The sequence below is a fragment of the Echiichthys vipera genome (assembly GCF_963691815.1).
Source record: "Echiichthys vipera genome assembly, chromosome: 15".
Classification (NCBI taxonomy): domain Eukaryota; kingdom Metazoa; phylum Chordata; class Actinopteri; order Perciformes; family Trachinidae; genus Echiichthys; species Echiichthys vipera.
The window spans coordinates 23,157,321-23,181,012 of NC_139840.1; the positions used below are offsets into that span (position 1 = coordinate 23,157,321).

The 23,692-nt window shown below is 40.2% G+C and overlaps 2 protein-coding genes across 2 annotated transcripts; one reads left to right on the forward strand and one right to left on the reverse strand.

Moving 5' to 3' along the window:
- The first annotated feature begins 1,583 nt into the window (after positions 1 to 1,583).
- nedd8l (NEDD8 ubiquitin like modifier, like) lies at positions 1,584 to 4,620 on the forward strand. The gene is made up of 4 exons (XM_083928412.1): positions 1,584 to 1,718; positions 2,655 to 2,702; positions 2,805 to 2,887; positions 4,185 to 4,620. The coding sequence occupies exons 1-4, from the start codon at positions 1,701 to 1,703 to the stop codon at positions 4,306 to 4,308; spliced, it is 273 nt and encodes a 90-aa protein (XP_083784538.1). The 5' UTR covers positions 1,584 to 1,700; the 3' UTR covers positions 4,309 to 4,620.
- A 149-nt stretch (positions 4,621 to 4,769) lies between these two features.
- ap1g2 (adaptor related protein complex 1 subunit gamma 2) lies at positions 4,770 to 21,761 on the reverse strand. Its single transcript, XM_083928399.1, has 22 exons — positions 21,673 to 21,761; positions 20,499 to 20,701; positions 19,799 to 19,923; positions 18,822 to 18,963; positions 17,917 to 18,013; positions 17,751 to 17,827; positions 17,568 to 17,663; positions 16,998 to 17,078; positions 16,040 to 16,138; positions 15,878 to 15,933; positions 15,001 to 15,114; positions 13,950 to 14,090; positions 13,348 to 13,402; positions 11,946 to 12,068; positions 10,864 to 10,953; positions 9,700 to 9,827; positions 8,638 to 8,742; positions 8,324 to 8,471; positions 7,362 to 7,530; positions 7,092 to 7,243; positions 6,399 to 6,497; positions 4,770 to 6,075 (listed from the first exon to the last, which is right to left on the reverse strand). Exons 2-22 carry the CDS (start codon positions 20,697 to 20,699, stop codon positions 5,968 to 5,970), a joined length of 2,406 nt encoding a protein of 801 aa, XP_083784525.1. The 5' UTR covers positions 20,700 to 20,701; positions 21,673 to 21,761; the 3' UTR covers positions 4,770 to 5,967.
- Between the last annotated feature and the right edge of the window lie 1,931 nt (positions 21,762 to 23,692).

Below are 23,692 nucleotides of genomic sequence, written 5' to 3' on the forward strand. Positions count from 1 at the left end.
TATATACATATATACACAATGATTCTGATGAAACTACTCATCAGTTATATAAATTAAATTAGCTCTACCTCGACCAGCTAAAATGCCTGCGTGTTACTAATAGTGATCCAATAATGTAATGGACCAATGATAGTGTGCTTTTCCATCCCTTTACTCGAGTAAAATAAAGGTATAATTTAAATTGTAATGCAGAATTTTTTACAGTGTGATATTGTGACATTTTTCTTAAGTTAAGGGTGTAAATATTTCTTCAATATGAAAGTTGCTGTGAGTTTAGAAATAGCTGATTTGTTTTTGTAAATGTATCTTTTCTTTGTAATTGTTGAATGAATCGTTTAAGGCTAAAACACATTTCCTCCTACCTCACTGACACATGGAACCAGAAATACAGAAATAACTAAATGTAGGTGACCAAAAATGTAGAAATAAATAGAAATAAATGTGAAGTACTTATTTATTAATGCATTTATTAATTTGTTTATTTTGGCACTTTATTAATTAATTAATAAAGATTAAAGATTAATTAACTTCATCTCATCTCATCTCATCTTCAGCCGCTTATCCAGGGTCGGGTCGCGGGGGCAGCAGCTTTAGCAGAGGACCCCAAACTTCCCTTTCCTGGGCCACATTAACCAGCTCTAACTGGGGGATCCTGAGGCATTCCCAGGCCAGTGTGGAGATATAATCTCTCCACCTGGTCCTGGGTCTTCCCCGAGGCCTCCTACCAGCTGGACGTGCCAGGTGTTCCAGGGTTCATCCTTACTAGATGATCCTGAACCACCTCAACTGGCTCCTTTTAACGCAAAGGAGCAGCGGCTCTACTCCGAGTTCCTTCACGGATGGCTGAACTTCTCACCCCAACTGGCATTTATTTATTATTTTACTTATTTATACATTTATTTATTTATTTCAGCATGTCTTTTTTCATTTATTTCTATATTAATTTATTCATACCAGCATTTATTTCTCATTTTATTATTTTGGCATTAATTCATGCATTTATTTATTTTAGCATGTCTTTATTAATTTTTCTGTATTAATGTATTTATTATTTTATTTATTTATTATACATTTATTTATTTATTTCAGCATGTCTTTATTCATTCATGTCTGCATTCATTTATTTATAACTGCATGTATTTAACATTTTATTAATTGATGCATTAATTCATGCATTTATTTATTTTAGCATGTCTTTATTCATTTTTCTGTATTCATGTATTTATTATTTTATTAATTTATTAATACACTTATTTATTTATTTCAGCATGATTTTATTCATTTTTCTGTATTCATGTATTTATTATTTTATTAATACACTTATTTATTTATTTCAGCATGTTTTTATTAATTTATTTCTGTATTCATTTATTTATAACTGCATTTATTTATTTCAGCATGTTTTTATTCATTTATGTCTGTATTGATTTATTTATTCCTGCATTTATTTATTTGTACATTTATTTATTGAGACTTAAGTCATGTTTTAACTTGCCTTTGCCTTGTTTAAATCAGAACGGAACCACTCTTCCGTGGTTTGTCGCATCCACGCCCGCCCGGAAGTTTTAGCGTTGTACACAGGAAGTAAATTCAAGTCATCCGAGACAAACAGGTTGTAATTATTCGCTGAGTTGAGTTCAAGTGTTTCGGTCAGTAAACGGTTCATATCAGTGCGAAGTGTAGTGTATTGTTCATTCAAGATGCTGATCAAAGTGAAGGTAAGACCGTTGTTCTTATCTCCGCCGGCTCGAGCTCCTGTTGTTCGCTAACAGCAGCGACACAGGCCGTTGACTTACTCCCCCCTAACTTACACCTACCTTATTCTCTGCTAAAACACTTCACTATGTCTCGGTATTAGGCGGAGCGAGCACCTAGCTTTGCTTTTCGATAGCTTAAATCAGGAGGGTCCTCAGATTTACTACAGGGGGTCTGTGACAAGCGGTTTTAACATTTAGTAGCTAGACTGCAGATATCTGTAATTCAACTCTTCCTGGTTAAAAATAACATTTCAGATATCCACAATGACATTCTTACTTGTACAAATCACCACGTTTGCCATTCATGTGTATTGGGCTTTCACTTCTAGATATCCACAGTGATATTTTAGATATGTAGAATATACATTCTGGATATATGTAATGTATTTATTACTTAAAACTCCCATTTCATCTATATATATATATATATATATATATATATATATATATATATATATATATATACATATACACATAATCCAATTGAAACTGGTCGTCATTTTAATTCCACATATCCCAAATGAAAAACCATTCCAGATACCCATAATGTAATTTTGACTATCCAAAACACAGTAAAAATATCATTACAGATATGTGTAACTGCAATTTTTTACTGTATTTGTCCCTGGGGGGCGATCAGGAGTCACGTAGAGTAAAAGACCTGACAAACGCAATAGACACCAATTATACAACCATTCAGCACAGACACATTCTGCAGCACACAACTAACTTTAACAGCGAGAGCATCTTAGATCTGCGCTATTAAATAAATACATATAAATAGTATTATTCCCTGGTGGCTGTGGGCCGAGTTAAGGAGCCGTTCATGAGTTTTTTATGTTCTTGTTTTACGTGTAATATTAGAAACTAAATGATCTTGTTAACCTTACGTTTCAGACGCTCACTGGAAAAGAAATAGAGATCGACATCGAGCCCACAGACAAGGTGAAATATAATTTGTCTGTAAGATGGGAAAACATTATACTTACCTGTGTATGCCAAAGGCACCGTATCATTTCTAAATGTCTTGTTTATCTGTAAATGAAGGTGGAGCGAATTAAAGAACGGGTGGAAGAGAAGGAAGGGATCCCTCCTCAACAACAGAGACTCATCTACAGTGGAAAACAGATGTGAGTTCCTCGAACCATGATCTAATTTTGCTCTGTAGTCGCTGCGAGACGCTCTTATGGGGCCTTAAACACTGCATTCTCTTAGCCCAGGGCTGTTCAATTCACACTGCACTTCTCCCAGCCCTGGGTTAAACTGGGTCAGTCGGAACACACAACTGTTAACGTTTGTGAATGATGCGACTGCTCTTTAACAGCAAGCGGCAACGTAAATTCACACGGGCAACTATTAGCCATTGGTTGAGTCGATTTTCAGGGGATAACCCCACAAACTCAGGGCTATCCATGGTCCAGAGCAAGGCCAGCAAGCCTCAGACTGTGCTAGGATAATCGACCTTTATTTATATCAATCAATCAATACTTTATTTGTTAGGGACATTGCACATTAATGAACAACGATAACATATCACTGTAAAAGTGCCGGATTATAGCAAAGATGCTAATTTGCATCTGTAGTCCCCGCTAAAAAAAAATAGAACAAATACAAATACTACTAAATAAATAAAGTAAAAATAGAAGAGACAAGACACACCGTACAATACCTTACATACTCAGGCCCACACAGAATAAATCAATGATGTAAAACGTTGTGTGCAATATGATACAGACGAGTCAGTGGTCGCACTTTTGATTTGATTTAAGCCACTTTTTGAGTTGACCTTTGAAAGAGGAATATGTGGGGCATTCCCTTATTGTGGATGGAAGACTATTCCAGATTCCCCCCCCTACAACAGACAACACATTCTTCCCAAAAGCAGTGCGCCTGTGTGGGATCTCACAGTCTCCTCTGACACAAGCCCTGGTGCTCATACCTTCCAGATTCCCTTTCTTTATGAATTCAGTCAGTGGTGGTGGAGCGAGACCATGGAGACTTTTATATACACAACACGCAATGGCAGTGTAAATGGCCGATAACGGCTCCCTTAGCCTGGGGCTGACCACTCTTCCTAACATGACACAGTGGGAATCAGTGAATATCAGATTCCCAGTGAAGAGGTCTTAAACTTGGGCCATCCCCACGCCTCTCTCCTGCAGCTGAATTCCAACCACGCTCCCCTCCCTCCTGTCAGCAGTCAAAATATGAATGAAGAGACTCATTTACAAGGTTCACACTCACACACACACATAGCACCCTTTGTTATTAAAACTTAAGAAACTTTAGTAATGAATAGATTAGACCCTCGCTCATTTGCAGAGGGAGAAATCGCAAGAGAGAGAGACCGTAGTTGAAAAGGGCTGTGCTCCACAAGTCGTCTCTAAACCACCTTGTGCTCACTGCTGTTTTGTTTCGCTCTTTTAGGAATGATGAGAAGACAGCTGCAGACTACAAGATCCAGGGAGGCTCAGTGCTCCATCTTGTGTTGGCGCTAAGAGGCGGCTCAACGCTCCACAGGCCCTGCACACACCTGTCCTCCTTGTTATGAGTCGCTGTTGTCATGGTGCCAGCTGAGTGCCAACGCTTCAGGTGTCTGTCACCGTCTAACCATGTTTCAGCACAGAGATCTGAAATCCGACGCTCCCAGGCCGACGCAAACAAAAAAGAAATCAGCCAACAACAGCAACAATGAGAAGAAAGAAGAAGAAGAAAAAAAGGACGTTCTAATTCCTTTGTAGATGTTTGTTTGTGAACCCCCATTTTCTCAGTTTGACCCGTTGATGCAGGCACCCGTGCAGTACAAAAGACAGTTTGAAAACACTGTGGTCTTTTTTTGCTAGTGAATAAATGCTGAAGTTGATTTAGGTGTTGTCCTCTTGCGCACACACACGCGCACACACACACACCGCTGCTAAGGATTCTGAAAACTGATTTTTTTTTTATTAGAAAATGACATGAACCAGATTTAAAGACAATTTACACAATTGACAGAATACTCATCCTGGTCTTTCCTTTAGTTTAGTGAAGGTAGTGATCTGAAACAGTCTGGTAAGAGATTGCACTGAAATCTATTTAGAGCACCATTGCTGACATCCGGTATCCAGAGTGTTTTTAAATAGACGTCCATGATTATGAGTCATCAAATTACTGGTTACATCCAAAGGTGTGTTTCACAGCCTGCTGTTTTGTCTTTGTACAACAAAGTGTTGTATTAGAGATTCTCCAAACACTTAAAACTCTTCTAATTGTGCTTATATACTTAAAATCTGAAATATACATCTTGTAGACAGCATCATGCCCATTATTCTTGTATCACTATACACAGTCTTCAGAAAATAAAATAACTTAGGAGCCTCTGACTGTAAACTATAGACAAGGAGATACTGGTCAGGAAAAGCATGCTTGAGTGGGAATGATAAAACCATGTTCGTATGACTACACTACACCATTTCTTGGCCTCAAAAACCAAATGCAATAGCATTTTCCTTGTACATGAGAAAACCTCAGTTATTGAGGCGATGAAAGGCACAGGAGAATTGATTTAGAGGAGGATACTTTGAGCTGTTCGGCTGAATGAGGCATGAAAAATACGCAGCAAATAAGGTTGTGTTTAAAATCTCACATTTATGTCCTTGTGTTTCCCGGTAAAATCAGGTCTACTGGATTAGAGGAGTAGTGGGTTATTAGTGTGTTTAGCTGCTTTTCAACAACGTGAAGATGATAAAGGCAAATATTTCATGAAGAAAATCACTTAAAAAGGGAATAAACAAGTGCTTTGTGAGGACAGTTGTTCTAGTGGCGCATACTGAGTGACAGGAGCCACGTAAAGGAACATTTGTGGAGTGAAAAAAATAAAATCTGCTTTAGTAGCTTTAAAACAAAAACCCCTGGATGTTACAAAGTGTCCATGGACAGTAGTCATAGCAAAATTCCCAGAAAACCTACTCATATTTTGGTATTTCCACATTATACGAGCATATTCCCAAGCTTGTGCCATATTAAATAATGCCATTTACACATGGATTCCAGAGGAGGGGAACTATGAGTTCACGAGGCTGTGAAGGAAAAATCTTCAGCTGTAAAAACATCCAACAAAACGAGGAATGTCAGAAACAGCAGCTTAGACGGTAGTGTAGAGGGTGTGACAGTGAGGGCTGACTCATCCCCTGACTGTCGTCATAGTCCTGTTGGGAGTGAACGGCCACCGTCAGTGGCCCGCAGCGTTGAGTCCAGGGAAGGAGTCGATCTGGACTGTATCCTGAAAGGCTGATCCGTGGCTGTTGTAGGATATGCGGACCCTCATCTTCAGGTTCACCTGGAGGAGGAGGAAGGATTTAATAGTGTGATGCAGCTAGAATCGGGATGGTAATAAGTAACAGACACGATTTGGAACTGGAACATGGTACACACACTTAGCAATGATGTATTGTTCTTGCCAAATACAACAGCAGGTTTGTGGGAGTTGTGGAGATAAAGTGTGAAAATTCTGATGGTGTCATTTTCAAAACGGATCTAACTTTTACTACAGATACGTCCTCCTTTCTGGTAAAGCATGATATAAAAAGAGGGATGTTTGACCAGACGTTGCTCTCCCTGACCAATCAAAACCATAGTTCTGTGTATGTGTGTCAAACCCACCTTGTTTGGGTTGTTGAGGACTACCATCTGGATCACTTTAGAGGTGCCTCGTGCAGGAAGAGAGTCCCCACTGGGAGCCTTCATGTGTAACTGGACACTCTGGGAGGAGATCAGATGGAACTTTGAAGTTTAAAGCACCAAAACACATGCATGTTGTTCAGGTCCAATTACTGCACTCCGAGGCCTACCACTGATGACTGGCTCTAAAACCCGAGGTTACTTGGACAATATTTATTCAACCTGATTGAAATGGTTCTGATTAGAGACTCTGACTTTACATGGTCGCTTAATACAACGTTTACACCCCGAAGCTTCTTCGACCTGTGAAGTGTTAAATAGGCTGGAAATATAACAGAGGAAGTTGTTTTTTTGCTTGTTGTTTGGTGGATCCTGTCTTCATTCATGATTTCAACACATTTTAACAACGTTGGTCTCTTCCGATTGAGGTGGTTGCATGAAACATTTTTATTTTGATTGGGCTACTATTCTCAAGTAAACACGGCTACTACTGGGCACATTTAGAGACACAGTAGGTGTATCAAAGTATCTGTGTATGTGATACAGCTCTGAAAATGTGTACGTACAAAAAATGTATATTCTGGAGAGCCTTGACATCCAAAAATCAACAGAGAAAGCTTGCTTGGTGAGCTTGTGAGAGAACATGTGTTTAACCACACAGGTAGTGAAACAAACCTTGGGCACAGCAGCCTGCAGGGTGAAGCTGCTGATGTCTGAGTCAGTGGAGTTGGAGGCTGTTAGTGTGACTGTCAGGCCCGTGTCGGACTGTTTCTCACAGCTCAGTGTCAAAGTCACACCGTCTTTCTCATACACCGGCACTGTGGGAGCTGTGCAAAACAGATTATGCAATGCTGCTTTAGTTTAAAAGAAACATTGAGCAAAACTAAACAAAAACAAAACACTGTAGAAGATTTAGGGAGGTGTGTGTGTGCATGAGGGTCACACCTGGTGCGAGGGTTGCAAGGGTTGCAGGCTCTAACCCTCCCAGCAGATCCAGAAGGTCTCCTCCAGCAGTGCTGACTGTGTTGATGGGGCCAGGTGCTGTACTGCCTACTGCTGGACTGGGCTGCAGAGGCTCCTCAGAGCCTCCCAGCAGGTCCAAGAGATCACACACCTGAGAGGGACCACAGAGAGTGTCAAAGGACAGTAAGGCTGTGTGAACGTCATCTGAATGAACACATATCTGAACAAACTTCATCATAAACATACTCATCAAAATTAGAAGAAAAGAAGCCAAACCGGTTAGCTAGGCTTCTTTCCAACATGAGGCAGACAGACACAAATATCTAATCACATATAAATAGAAATTAGCTTATTATAGCCAAAGGCAGGTATTTGCAGTGTCAAAAGCCCAGTTAGTGTTGTTTTCAGCCTACACTTATGACCTGTGCTGACACACTGGTTCAGTATGTTGACTGATGATGTTTAAAATGTTATCAGTAAAATCTGATGGCCCTGCTGCTCTTTAATCTATCCAAGGTCTTCCACACGGTGTAGTTCCTCTGCATCCTGGCAGCTCAAATCCGATTCAAATCACTGGCTACTGTGGTGCGAACGGCTCAGGACCTTTCTACATCCAGGACATGGTCAAACCTTACACCCTAAACCATTCACTACACTCTGCTACTATGAGGAGGAGCCAGGTACCCCTCAACAAAATCCAGTCTGTTTGCCGCCCTGGCAAGTGGAACGAGCTCTAACATCAGGACAGCAGAAACCCTTCACATCTTCCGTCGCAGACTGAAAGCTCACCTGTTCAGACAGCATCTTTACCCATGAATACATACAAATATTAAATAAATAACAAATCTCTCTCCTTTATAAAATGTAGCACTTTCCGTAGCATTTTCTTCAAGTCCATTTGGATAAAAGCATCAATGATTGTAATGTAATGTAGCATGATGTACCTGGTTAGCAGGTTGCGGGGGCAGCAGTGTCTCTCCCTGCTTGATTTTGGCTGGTTGGATGTCTTTTATGGCCTCGCCTGTTGACTCTCCGTTGGTATGACCCGGAGAGTTCTTTTCAATCACAGGCATCCTCTCGAGCACCGCTGCCCTGCAGAGAGAGGGGGGAGCTCAGCTCTTTATGGCCCGAAAAAAACATTTGCTTCTACTATTTATTATCAGTATAAATCATTAACATAGCAACAGTAGGACACATAGCTTATTACATTATATGTAAAAAAAAATATATAGGAAAAGTTCATCTTGCTGTTGCATACCTCATGTGGTCATATTTTTTGAACAGAGCATTGTATTCAACCGCCCTCTGCTGGAGCTCCACGTCTATACAGCTGCCATAGATGCTGACGATGCTTCTGATGCGACTGATGATGAAGAGTAACACAAGCAGTTAGGGGACGACTGAGAGATCCTCTTTTGTATTTTATATATGTTAGTAAAATGTCATAACCTCTATCAGTCTGTTAAGGACCAGAAGCACTGGGCCAAAATTGTTGAATGTCAATGCATAGTTTTTTTTGTTGGCCATTGACAAAGTTACCATTAACTCACTAGTTGTGACAACCAGCCGTGCAAATACTTTTTTTTTAATGCCGTTCTCTCGAGATCCCAACTTAATTATCTCATTCTCTCAAGAAAACATGCTTTGTCATCTTGAGATTATGAGATAATGAACTCATCATGAGAAGACAAAAGGTTGTTTCCTCTGATTACTTTTAATGTTTATCAGAAATTGGGAGTGCCATTCAAACGGCCCAGATCGAGCTGCCGTGACTTTGTACTATCTCTAAACTGATTCAGTAAAAATGCTTGATTTTTGTCCTCGAAAAAATGTATCATTATTATTCATTGAATTTTATTTTCCAGCAATCCAAAAATCAAAGAATAAAGACATTTGCCCTCACAATTTAGTGGTATTTTCTTTTAGATTTGTAACGGTCACAGGTACATGTTTTATACTTCTTGTGAATATAAGACAATTAACCTTATTCATGTGTATTTCGTTGGCTTTATAGACTCTTTGTATCTTTCCATTAATTTCACCAAGTCTGTCACTGTCAGCTCAATCTGGGCCGTTTGAACTTCTGATCTCCCATAAACATATAAATAACGAAAGGAAACAATATTCAGTTTTCTTAGGTGACAAGTTCATTATCTTGTTATCTAGAGATGACATCATTTGTGATCTCAAGATAACTGCATCGAAAAATAATATTGCAACTTGGCTTTGGTTGGCTTTCAAACTAGCCACAGTGGCCTGTTGCTGTGCTTTTCACTGTGTCCGGTGACGGTTTGCTGTGAGTGATAGAAGTGTTTCTTACTCCACGTTTTCAGTTATGCGTGTGCTCAGTTTCATGGTGGCAGTGAGAGCAAAGCCTCTGGTCGCCGGGGACGACATGTGGGACTGCAGAACTGTTTCCAAGGCGTCCAGTACGTCGTCCTCGGTGACCTGATTGAGAGACGTGTCATTACGGGGTCTGAAAGCTGACATTTCATTTTTATAACGCTCAAACTAGGGGTAGAAATGGCACATTTAAGCTTCTAGTGTTAATTTATCTGATAATCCATCACATTTACTGAAGGACAAAGATACAGTTGAGGTCTGAGAGGACCAGAGAATTAATTTGGTCTTTCTGAATTTATTTTTAATCTGCTATTAAGCAAATATCAAATGTTAAATCTAAGGAGCTGGACTTGCTTTATAGTTCTTCTATCTTTTACATAAGAGTTATTGGAAACTGTGCCTTCTCTCACACACATACATTCTAAATGTACTGAAAAAAACTGAAAATGAACTGAACTGTAAACTGAAAAAAGTGCTGGTTTACATCACTTAATGAATAGTCTTACATTTATGTCCTTTAGTTTTTCATGCACTTGTTGCTGCAGTGTGTCAATGCAATGTGAATTCTTAATCAAAGTATGTGATTGCTTTTGTCCTTGGATTTTCTGTTGAACAAATATGAGCTGCTACAGGCCGAAGAAGAAGAATTCCTTTTATTAATCCCGCAAGGGAAATTCTACTTTTTCACTCTGTTGTTATTATTATTATACAGGATACACACACACACAGGCCTGAAATACACACACATACACCAACAGGACCTATATACAGGGGGCTGCTAATGGCTCCGCGCCCGAGCAGTTGGGGGTTCGGTGCCTTGCTCAACAGCACCTTGGCAGTGCCCAGGAGAGGAACTGGCACCTCTCCAGCCACCAGTTCACGCTCCATTCATGGTCCACACAGGGACTCGAACCAGCGAGTTCCCAGTCAAGTCACTTATGGACTGAGCTACTGCCGCCCCAGAGCTATTACTTCTCAAGCTAACTACTTAAATCCTTTACTACTTCCACACCACCTGAACATTATGGCAGAAAATTTAAAATGATTCTTTGTCTCCTACCTGAACTGCAAATGTAAAACCTTCCATGATTCAGCAACATGATAATATAGTACTATGAAACTGTGTGTGTGCTGTGTGTACCTGGACAGGCTCAGTCTCCTGACAATCTCCTCTCAGCAGCAGGTCTCCATACTCTCCTATACACCAGCACGCCACCTGCACCAAGGATGGCTGCACACACACAAAGGTTACGATTACACAACTGTGCACTCACATCACACTCAGTTAATTTACCGGTAACTTTACGTTTTTGGTGGGACTGGCTTGTTGGTCAGCATAGCAATTTGAAACGCCAGAGTTGCTTTTCCCTGAATTCACTGGAAGTTAATGTGGTGGAAGATGTAACACTGCACCACACTGCAGATGAGTACATGGCTGCTCATCTGACTTTGTTCCAAAAATAAACATGGCTGCATCAGCCAATTTCAAACTGAAAGCCTAGCTATTCTCACTGCCCTGGAACCAAACCAGCTATGTCTGCTTCAAGACCGACGCAGACTTCTCTTTTAATGAACATGTCTTGTATTTGTGCTGCAAAGGTATCTTTAATTCACGACAGGATCTTTCTCTCACGTTTGAACATGACTATTTCAAATAGATGAAGATGAAATTCAAAGATGAAAATAGACATCTTTAGGACCTTGGATGGAAATGAGGTGGGGTTGTGGGCTCTTTTAAAGAGTCATTTGCGTCTATATGTCTGCTTTGCTCAGTATGTGTGAGAGTGAGTAAATGTCTGTATACAGTAGGTACAGGTCTTGGACTAGCTGACCAAAGTCTTCTCTTTGCTGTATTTGAAGTCTTTGTCAAAGCCTATGATTCAGTCATCTAGTCCTGACACATATTTTCCATGGTCCTGTTGTTTTGAAGTTCTGTTGATTGCTTTTCCTCTGGGTCACCTTTGTTTTTACAGCATACAATTGTGTTTCCTGTTTGTTTGTTTTGCTTGCAAAGGGAATTGCATAATCGTAGTTTGTCTATTTTTGATAACTTAATGCTACTTCAATGGACACATAAATTAACTTTTAATTACAAATCTTTTTTATGGTTATCAGAGGACTTTAAGCAGTCTCCCTATGATGAATCAAATCACATTTTATCACTATTTATTGTTTGTTAAAGGATCAGAATGGAGCAGCCTAGAGCCTGAATGAGTAACACACCTGAGAGATGTCAGTGAGCATAGCCCGGTAGAGCTTGTGGACGGTGTAACAGTGCAGCTCTGAGGCGTTGGTGATGAGCTGGATCAAGTTTGGCACCGTTTCATCTCTTACGTCGCCCCCTGCCTGGCAGAGTGGAAATCCCCCAAAAACAAACAAACACACAAACAAACAAACAAACAAACACACACACACACACACACACACACACAAACACACAAACACACACACACACACACACACACACACACACACACACACACACACACACACACACACACACACACACACACACACACACACACACACACACACACACACACACACACACACACACACACACACACACACACACACACACACACACACACACACCAAACTCTATTAGCCAGACAGTATTTGGGTCGCCCTACATTTCCTCCCAGACACAATGACCTCACTTGGGGGACGCTTCCATCACAGTTCATTTACATCATAAAAGGACATTTAGCAAGATGGATTAAGCTTTAATTTATGCCACATCGCCAACATTACCCTCTCTATACACAACAACAATGCAAAGGATTAGGTAAGCCATAGCTTTTACACTAATTATTTTTCACTTTCCTAAAATGAGCACAAAACAAAAAGGAGGAATGTCACAAATGGAAAGCATTAAGCCGTGTGTCCACCAAAGCATTTATTTTTTAGAGGCCAGTGCATTTTTTTAACACTTAGCAATGGGAGCGCCGGGGACAGCAGCGGGACAAGACAGGTTTTTTATGGTCGCCCAGAGTTGAATTTTTTTTATTTTTGGTTAAAACGCTTGGCTCGTCACTGTCACATTCTAGATGTACAAGTGCTGAACAACAACAACAACAACAACAGAGGAGAAAAAAATACTGCTGATCTTTGAGCATCCATGTATGAATCCACAAAGACCAGTGGGTCAGTCCTCTCTCCTTACGTGCTTAAGCTTTCCACTCATCCAGTACAGGATCGGACATGTTTACTGCCGCGGATACTCAATCATCAATGCTATGTATCATAGCAACAAGACACAACAACACGTCTCTCAGCTGCCCCCTTAAAAACGCTATCAAACACTCCCACCTGAGCTTTTGCAGTGGAGAGCCGCTGTTTTCAGCTCTGAAAAAACACTTTGTAGGACACACGGCCTTAGTTCAGGATAAAAGGGGCTGAATGTATGCAAGTTTGTACAGAGGATGAAGACACTGTCTCTTGTCGAATGTTTTGTTTATAAAACGCAAATGTAGTATCTCAATACACACACAGCCTTCACGTGTGCCACCTGGTTTCCACACTAAGGCAAAGTGCTTTAATGATGGCAGGAGACAACTTCAAGCGAGTGGAGAGACCCGTGTAAGAGGCAGCAGGGTGAGTGAGTGGCTCAGTCTGTATTTACCGTGGTGAGGACATGCAGGATGGTGTCAATGTGCCAGCGCTGGGAGGGAGCATACCTGACAGAGACAGAGACACACACACTCAGTGGTGCTTGTGGGCAATTCAGACACACACACACACACACACACACACACACACACACACACACACACACACACACACACACACACACACACACACACACACACACACACACACACACACACACACACACACACACACACACACACACACACACACACACACACACACACACACACACACACACACACACACACACACACACACACACACACACACACACACACACACACACACGCACACGCACGCACACACAAACACACATCGATCCACGATAACAAAGTGCATCAAGAGGCAGCGCATGTACGGTAGAGACAGAGAAGGCTATTCATGGTCACTAAAAGAGACAGGGGGTATTATTGAGAGTGGAGACAGACACAGAGTGAGACATGACACATATACCATATATAAGCACAGAGACCTTTTTGTTACAGCCTGCACTTAAACAGCTGTATTCACATGCACATGAATGTACGTGTACTAACGTGCACAGATACAGTATGTCACTAGTGTGTCACTCACCTCTCTGCAGCGTTGAATATGCCGCTGGCAGCATGAGCCCTGAGCTCCGGGGGGCAGGAGGAGAGGAAGATGAGTAGCTCCTTCATCATGGAGCGGATGTTGGAGGCTGACACCAGCGCCAGGGAGAGTTCCAATGCACGGCTGGAGAGTTGGCCAAAGAGGATTAATGTTGCTGATTCTGCGTGTATATACCAGCCTTTTAAAATGAGACTCTGCTGAGTCTGGAGACATTTCTCTTTCAGTTCACAGAATTCAAAGTCTAAATTTAGACTACGGTTTGTTCTGTCGGTCAGCGTGTTCTCAACGAACCGGTTTTATTGGTGCAGTTCAGTTAAATCCCTCTGCATAAAGAATTTCACCTCAGTGCTTCTGGAGCAGGAAGATGCTCCAATGTCAATAAAATCCATCCTGCTGATGTGCTCTTTGGCAACACAGGGACCTGTTGATGGCCCACAGGTTGATGTTTACTATTTACCCTTCTGTAGACCTGGGCCATGTGAGGAGAATCACTCCACAGGGATCAATTAAGCATTGCTTTATTATCTTCCTCATCAGTAGGGCTGGAAATCACTAGGTAGCTCACATAGAAAGCTATCAGGATATTTTGTCCAGAATGGTCAAATTATCACAAGATAGTTGATAATTTATAATTTGTTCTGCACATTTAGTGCATACTTAACGGATGTCCCTCTTTGAGAAATCGATCCCCCCTCGACTAATAATGCTATCACTCAGTCTGGGAAAACGTTACTTGTGCCCATCCCTTGTATTAATTAACAAAAGAAAGAATGTCTCTCAGATGGGAGTCGACTCCCATTAATAAATGTATGAAGCACACATTTATTCATTTTGATGAGAGTTTCAGAAAGTATCCCAAACATAAGGATTGATTGATTTCCATCTCAAAATGAACTGAACCTGAAAATCATGTTAGAAGACTCTCAAAACACACATTAGAAGTCGACACTGGAGAAGCATGACAGTGTCAAGTTTTCTCAAAATCTGTGGAATAACAGCTGTGCCTGACAAGCAGAGAAGAGGTGAATGTTACCGTTTGACAGAAGCGTCCTGGTCCTTCAAGCAGTCCACTATGGTTCCCCGGTGGCGCTGCACTGCATTGTGGTCTGTCCCAACGATCTTTTGAAGAGATGTCATTGCAATATACCTGGACACGCGTACAGAAAAAAAATGTGTCATGCTAATTTCTGTTTCAGGCTTCATACTGCATTATGATGAAGCACTGTGAGCTGAATTCACTGGCAATGTGTAGTGTAGCAGAAGATACTTTACAAACATATACACACACACACACACATTTATATATATAAATATATTTTTTTAACCATCTAGATGAACTGACAGCACTGTATAATCTTAACTTCCTCAACTTGGCAAGATAAATAATTCATCTTCACTTGAAATGTCTCATGGACTGTTCAAGTATTTATGTATGCACAGGAGAGATGTTATCTATCCGGACAGGTCTCGCAGGAATAAACCAGTCCTATTACTGTCAGAGATTCAGGGGCCCTGCAGGTGAAAACCAGACGGGCCTGCCTGGCCACACAACCCCTACGGAGACAAGCCCAAAGAAAATAGTAGCATATCAAAACCCCAAGGAACCTGTAACAGGTTTCCATGTTGCCTGATGAAAAATGACATGGCCCAAAATTGAGGGAGAATTAACAGACAGGCAGTGACCTTCTGGTGTGTCTCTAAAGACACGGCTCCAGGGAAAGTGATTAGTGAGCTCAGACTGATAACAGCCTGTTGGAAAGTTTCTCTCTCTGGATGCAATGAGTTTGCCGTTGACCTTGTGGAGTGGAAAATGTAAATGACCCCGAGAGGAAGGAGAGAAGGAGAGAAGGAGGGAGGAAGAGATGTCAAGGGAAAGCGAAACAGGAATTTGGGGAGGATGGAACACCCACCGAATGTTCCTATCGTTGTTCAGGAGAAATCTTCCCAGGATGTTCACAGCGAGAACCTGTGAAATGAAGCATGTGTGCATTCATCGGTTAAGTAGGTAACATGATTCCCTGTGTATTAAAGGTGGTTAAACACAGTGAACACATGTGCTGCTCGTTTCTCACCCTGAGGCCGCTCTCTGACTTGATGTCTAACACAGTGAGAACAGTCTCATACAGCACAGCGTTGCCCACAGTTTTCGTGCTGTCAGTGTTGGTCGCCACCTGTATGGCAAGTCAAACACAACATCAGTAAATTACTCATATAACAACAGACATTCTTGTAACAGATCCTAAAGTCACATTTTAAGTATAAAGAACCAGTTTGCTTCTTTACTATCATTGGCATTTTCTGTTTTTAGAAAGTATTTCCAGAAATGCATGGACGTATTAGGAACTGGATACAGCTTTCGAGGCGGAGCCCCGTTTATTCCTATTAAACGTAAACTTGAATGGGGATTTTATTATTTAATTGTGCAGCTTTTCTAGACTTTCAAAATGTTCTCAGACCGAATGGATCAAATTTTTAACACGAGCCATTTTACGGAGGCTGGGACACTCGAAAACATTCATCCATGGATTTACAGAAGTCTCTTTTGCAATGTAAGTCAATAAGAAAAAGTATATGTATTCAAACTTTAATTGCAAAATGAACAGTTTCAAGTGAAATTGTAAAAAAAGCACACGGGGGGGGGGGGGGGGGGGTGTAAAAATAAAACTGCAATCTTTAAGTGTATTCCCTTAAAATATTTCACATCAGACTTTTTGAGAAATTTTAGTAAGTAGCAAGTGTGCTTGTTATTATCAATTTAGATGACACAATAGTGTGTCAGGATTTCGCAATATATGATTTTGTTACAATCTGATCCCAATGAAATATGATAAATGATCATATTGAATTATTGCCGAGGTCTAGTCTGAAATAAAGTGACACCTAAAAAAACTTTATCAAGAGAAAATGGGAAGTAGATAATATATCAGCACTGGATAACTGATTTATTTTGTCTCAGAAAGAAGAAAGAACATCAAAAAAATACATTTTCATGTCATGGTTATTCATTATTTGTCAAAGTAAATATTGTACCTGAGCTAGCAGGTCATTCATAGCGTCACTGGCGCCTTCGTTGTTGCGACCGAGGATTCTCAGCAGCCTCAAGATGCGCACCTTAGGATGGAGACCGGAGAGAGTGAACAGACGGGCAAAAGTTATTTTGAAGAATCGTTAAATAGAGACAAGATGAGAGGAAAAATCTCTGTGTTAGTGAGAAAAAGAGAAACTGAAAATAAGAAAAACATGAATCATTTATGAGCAGTCTGCTACAAAGGAAGAAGAGTAAGAAGTTCCATATATTTTGATTTTATATCTTCACCTACAGGCTCCCAAGTTCCTGGTTCAAAGCAACACCAAAAACAAAACAGGTCAAATGTGCTGATTGTCGTTACAGACTCAGGAAAAGTAAGAATACTAATAAGTTATTACATCAGATAAGATGTATCCATGTTATTCAAGTGTCACAGCTGTAATGTCAGTATAATTCAGTGTAGTTTTCCAGTGCCATGCCAGCAAAGCATCCATTTAACTTAATTAACAAAATTAAATAAAGAGATACGATACAGTAATATGATCCCACAGGTGAGTGGAGTCCAGACTGACCTGTAGAAAGGGATCGCTGATTCCTGCCACATCATGTTCTGGGGAATAACCCGAAAGGACCAGACCTTTCATGATCTGGACCAGATCTGGCACTGTCTGGAATAAACACAGCACAAACAAATTACAGCAAATGTGTAGAGAAGTCAACAGATCAATATTTGTGTGCGAGTCTGTCCATCGTACCTTTCTGAACCGCTCCAATGTTTCTGGATTCCGCTCACACAGCTCAATGATGAGCACCACCGCACCATGCAACACACCTGGGGATACATGGGAATAAACACTGAGAATAGTTGGAAAAGTTTGTTTTGCAGGAGCTTACTGATATGAGCCATTAAGATCCACTAACCGTGGTTCTTCTCAGAGAGGAGCGAGCGAGCGGCGGGTGCAAAAAGCTCCCCCAGATCATGGACTTTTCTCACAATGTGAACAGCACACAGAGCAGCCTGGAAGAACAGGGGAGCCATCATCAGCACTGCTACATCATTACTTCACTGAGCAGGGAGATGGTTTACTGCACACTAATAGAGCCAGACAGATGTACGTTATTGGCCTATCACAGACATCGATATTTCGATATCTATCTGTATCAGCATATATGTTTTCCAATACTAAAACCTTTTTTACAGAACATATAATGCCGTATATGATGCTTGGTAGTGATTCAGAAATGAAGTCATATAGCTATTTATTTTCATTGAAATAATCAGCAACTAACTGATAATGAACATACGGTACTATTTAGACAATTATTTTAGTTTTATTTATATGGTCAGCAATTGTAACTGTAACTAAACAGACCACAATTTGTTTAACAAGTAATACTACATCTTACTGAGATGGTTAGATAGAAATGCATGAATGCACAAATGGGCCATAAATGGATAACACATTATCCTCAACACAAGTCGGTAACTGTTCAATGAGCAACAGGATTTAGTCATGTTGGTTTTGATGGTAGATGCACTGCTTGTCAAATACATAAATTAGATCTTCATTTATTTTTTTCACTAAATATTAAACATTTATAAAATTTCTTTAAGGTCGCCCTGGGGGAAACACTCGATTAATCTTTCACACTTGGGTAGTTGTATTAATGGAATTATTATAGCAACAAATAAGGCTAGCTAAAGCATGAAGCACTTGCAAATACCTGTATATTCACACACAGCGTAATCAGTACAGATCTACTTTTATATAGTGATTACAGTGGTAGTAATATTAATATTATTAAGTGCAGCTGGAGGTCCCCACCTTCTTCTTTATGTAGGAGTTGGAGGCTCGGAGCAGCCTGTCGATCTCTGGTGCCAGATCTCTGCACATCTCAGCTGAACCCATACAGGCGAGCGTGCACAGAGCCAGAGACTGCACATACTGGTTACTGTGAGAAAGGTCACTGGAAAACACACACGTGAAAAAAAAAAAAAAAAGACAATTTAGATCTGGGTGCAAAAATTTTAAAAATTTTACTATATTCATCTGTACACTATCTGACTCGCTCTTATCTTATTCTCTTATGTGTCTACTGAGATTTCTCTATTAATGTGAATGTGTAATATTGTCAATTATAACAATTATCTACTCTCTAAGATACGATGTTCTTCACCAATGCTTTGAATTGTAATTTGAGAGAAAATACCACATTGTCATTTATAATATTATATTTCTTCATAAAACACACAGTATGATTTGTTCCTGTGTGAAATCATGTATTATATTATATTATAATATATTATATATAATTACAGTTATACTATAATATTTAAAGCCCATTCTGGCACAAACCGTCCATAAATTCTGAGCAATGTTGGAATATACCGTTCCATTATTCAGAGCGCCAAACTTATAGTGGCAGATCGTGCTCTGCTTAACTTAACCGTCCGTTCATTCATAGAGCAATAGAACATTTTGTATCAGTGCTCTCATTTAACGCAGAGATGAGGAGCGGGCTGCAGAGGTCTGCGGAGCTCACTGCTTTAAAACTTCACACCTGCAGATATTTTTTTAAAACTTTAGTCTTAAACCCCAACTGACACTGACTCAAGTGATGTGTGTAATGTGGAAAAATCAGTAGAGTTCCCCTTTATTATTACATGTGAATACGAAATACCATACAGGAGTTAAAATAAAGTGTAAACAAAAATATACATACTAATTATTTCTAAATAATTGTAAATTAACATAAATACTAATGTGATTTTCAGACTACAGGTTCAAGTGGCTGTCTTTACTTCTTGATGGAGTTGGTGATGAGCAAACTGGCATCCTGCTTCTCATCCAGCAGCATCATGGCTCCAAGATATCCCACACGCTTCTCGCTGTAGCGAGGGCTGGCTATCATCCGAACACACTCCATCTATTAGGAAGAGCAACAACTACTTTAAATGTGAAGTTACATGAGATAATGACACTGTTGAAGCCCCAAGGGAAATGTTCTGCTCTTTCCCCTTTCCAAGTTGACGTCAGCTTCAGAGCAGAAAGTCCTGGAGCTGACAGGGAGTCATTTGTTTAGTTTATCTGGACATGGGTTCACGATGCTGCCGAGTCTACTTGAGGGAATGAATCACATTTGAAAATGTTATAATGACATAAATAACGAAGGAGCAATAAGTACAAGTTGACAGCAGCAACATTACTAATTTCATAATAGCATTATATTTCGCATGTGATTCAACAATCTGCTGTCTCATTTATCAAGCTCCATCATGCACTCACACCTTTTTGCTGAGCACACAGGCACTGTCTGTTTGGGATAAGTGCTAAGGACAAAGTGGCTGGACATTGGGACTGGGCCACTATTTTGCACAAGGACGATTCACAGATTAATTGAACCCAGCTTCTCCAGCTGTACGAAAGTTTTCTCACCCTGCTAACCCCCTGAACACCAAGCAAACCCATGACAGGCATTAGCAAAATAAAAAATCCCCTCACCTGACCAAAGTGAGCCGGGTAGCCCAACATGTGCACATAGAGCAGCTTGGCCAGGTTGTGCGATCGCCCCCCGTTGTCGGCTTGTCTAAACTGCGCCCGGATGGCTGCACACTCCCTCTGGATGACACCTCGCTCCTCACACTGCGTCCTCGCTGACCTGATGGCCCGGATCATCTCCTGCAGGGGTACTGATGGAGACATGGCTGTGTGTGTGTGTGTGTGTGTGTGTGTGTGTGTGTGTGTGTGTGTGTGTGTGTGTGTGTGTGTGTGTGTGTGTGTGTGCGCACACAGGGTCAAAATGAACATGTTAAATTATAGCAGAAAAGACCAGGCCAGAGATACAGATCACTCAAATTCAGAAGTAGGAGGGCCGTATCAGGTTTTGTTCCTACATCCATCAGACTCATGAATAGCCGATCTATTTATTTATTCATGTAATAACATATACTAATATATGCTTTTTTATTGACTGTTCTTCATGTATTGTGCTTTGCAAGTTTTCATATACCGACCACTGTTAGACTACTGCTATGTGATGTGTGTTATATTGTGATCGGTTGCTGAATATGTGAACCGTACATACACTGATGCTCTGCACAAACACACAAATGAAGATCCTAACCGATGAATACAGTTAATGAAATTGAAAATTAAAAAACTACTATGCAATAAGTTATACAGTACTTCACTTCCTGTACCTGAAACGCTCTCAGGTGTGTGTGTGTATCGTTAGGTTATTGTCTAATCTGTTACTACACCATAATAACTACATCTTTAGAAAAGCTGTGCTGTCACTAAAACACACAACTAAAGGATGTGTAAGTCAAACACAGTTGAAACAACTTAAACTGACAGCGGTTCTGTTTGTGGTGACATATTGTTGTACACATTCACTGATAGAAAGTTACCTTCTCTTGCCTGTCTTTTTATGACTTATTTGCGTTGCGAAAACACACTAAAGTGTTAAATATATTCAATTTAGCATGACACACAGCCCACAGTCGACGATGCGTGTCAGTTAAACGAGGCGAAGGCTAGCCAAGAGACCGAGCAGAGCTAACCTTGCAGATGCTGTCAAGCCCGTCGAGCTAAAAGAGCTAGCTAAGTTAGCATAGCAGCCGGTTTATTTCGTATAAATATCTGTTTTAAAGCTCCAAAATAAAAAAACCCATACCTCTAACACTGTACTCAGAGTCGCCAGTACTTAAAGAGTAAACCGGTTCAACAGAACCCCCTCCAGTACACGGCAGCAGTCAGTTGAAGCTGGAAACACAAAATACTGTTTCCATGGAGTGTCAGCGGCTCTGACGACTTCCTGAGACACCCTTCAAAATAAAACCAGTTTTCATTTTTTATTTTTTATTAGTTAAAAAAACACAACATTAATGTGGAAGCCCATTTCCGCCAGTGTGAGGAAAAAAGGATGCTGTATGTCATCTTATTGATAAAAAAAAATATATAATTTCTTATTGTTGAGATAACTCATTTTGAGATACTATATAATTATTTTCAAATACTTAGTCATTATTTTGAGATACATAGTGATTGAGATACTCTGTAATTATTTTTGAGATACTAAGTCAATATTTTAAAGTACTCAGTCATTATTTGAGATACTTAGTCAATATTTTGAGATACTAAGCCACTATTTTGAGATATTAAGTAATTATTTGAGATACTAAGTCAATATTTTGAGAGACTAACTTAATATTTTTGAGATATTAAGTCATTATAATGACTTACAAGATCTTTTTTGTTCTTCATACTGGCAGAAACAAGCTTCCATACATTAAGACAGAAACATAATACAAGTCGCAATAAACAACACTTAACACTGGATCACACTACAACCAACGTAAACAGAGCAACAGGTGCAATAACAATAATTATGGTTTGATAGCATTTAGGCTGGCAGGTTCTTGTACAGTGTACTGTATTGGTATTATTGTTAGCTGTCTCACTGGTAAGAGCTTACTTGGACAATTAGTGGAAAAGATCCAGGACTTTAAAAATATTGAGGTCATGAATCTAAATTCCCTTAGCAGAACTCAACCCACCTGAAAAATGTCTGGCTTGATAGAAACAAAAAAAGAAAAACAAATATACTACATTTGGTTTTACATCCATTCTTACAGTGTTATACTATAAAGTATCCACACTGTACAGTACAAAAGCACAGGTGTTACTAATAACATTACAAATGAGCCTACAGAGTCATTAAGGTTATTAATTACACCTGTGCTCTGCCTGCTGTGGCAAATAAAGTCTGCAGGGAAAAGTGCTTAAGCCTATTACTGCAGTAATTTAGAGGTAATATAATCTTAACTCAAGGTCCACTGAGTCTTTTTTTTCCCGGTCTGTCCACATCAGCAGATGGACTGAGGGTTTACTTGTGTAGAAAACTGTTCGAGTACAAAGTTGCATCCTGTAAACATGTCATAGCATATATCATAATGAATATATATTACATATACCCTAATCAATTCCCTTCAAAGTGGTAGGCGCCATTTCTTGATGAAACACTTCTTTAAAGGGCGCTGAGAGAGGTTTAACAGAATAGCCTTTCAGTTGTGCTGCTGTGGACCCATAATGGTGACGACAGAGGACAGCAGGCTCCAAAACAATAAGTAGAGCAAAGGCTGGATTACCAGGCTGGCAAAGTGTGCAGCTGCCCCAGACGTCCACAGACCCAAGCTCCTGAAAGCTCTAGGTTTAGGACTAAATATTACCAAGCTCACACATGTAGTCTTACGTGGACTGTTTATGGGAATTTGTAAGTATATAAGCACTTATGTTACCTACGCTGCATGAATTTTGAAGTTTTGGCCATCCAAAATGTCTGACTCATGCAGCATTATGTGGGCACCAGGAGATTTAGGCTTTTACTTTGAAGGCAGATTAATCTACTTTCCCGTCTTGTTTAAGGCAATGTAAAATCTTGACTCAGCTAGGCTTGTCATAGCTGCCAGGGACTTCCGCAATTTGATCACTCAGTGTGTGTGTGTGTGGACTCCGCCCCTTCTACAGGTGTTCAACAGGTGGATGAATCATTAATGGAGGTGCAGCAGGCAGCACAGGACCAACATCACTGCAGTATGCAGCACAACACAGTGAGACACATTATAAAGTCTTAGGCATCCCAGCATCATTTTAAACAGGCACCAGATGTGTCAAAAGCAGGATTAAAATGGCTG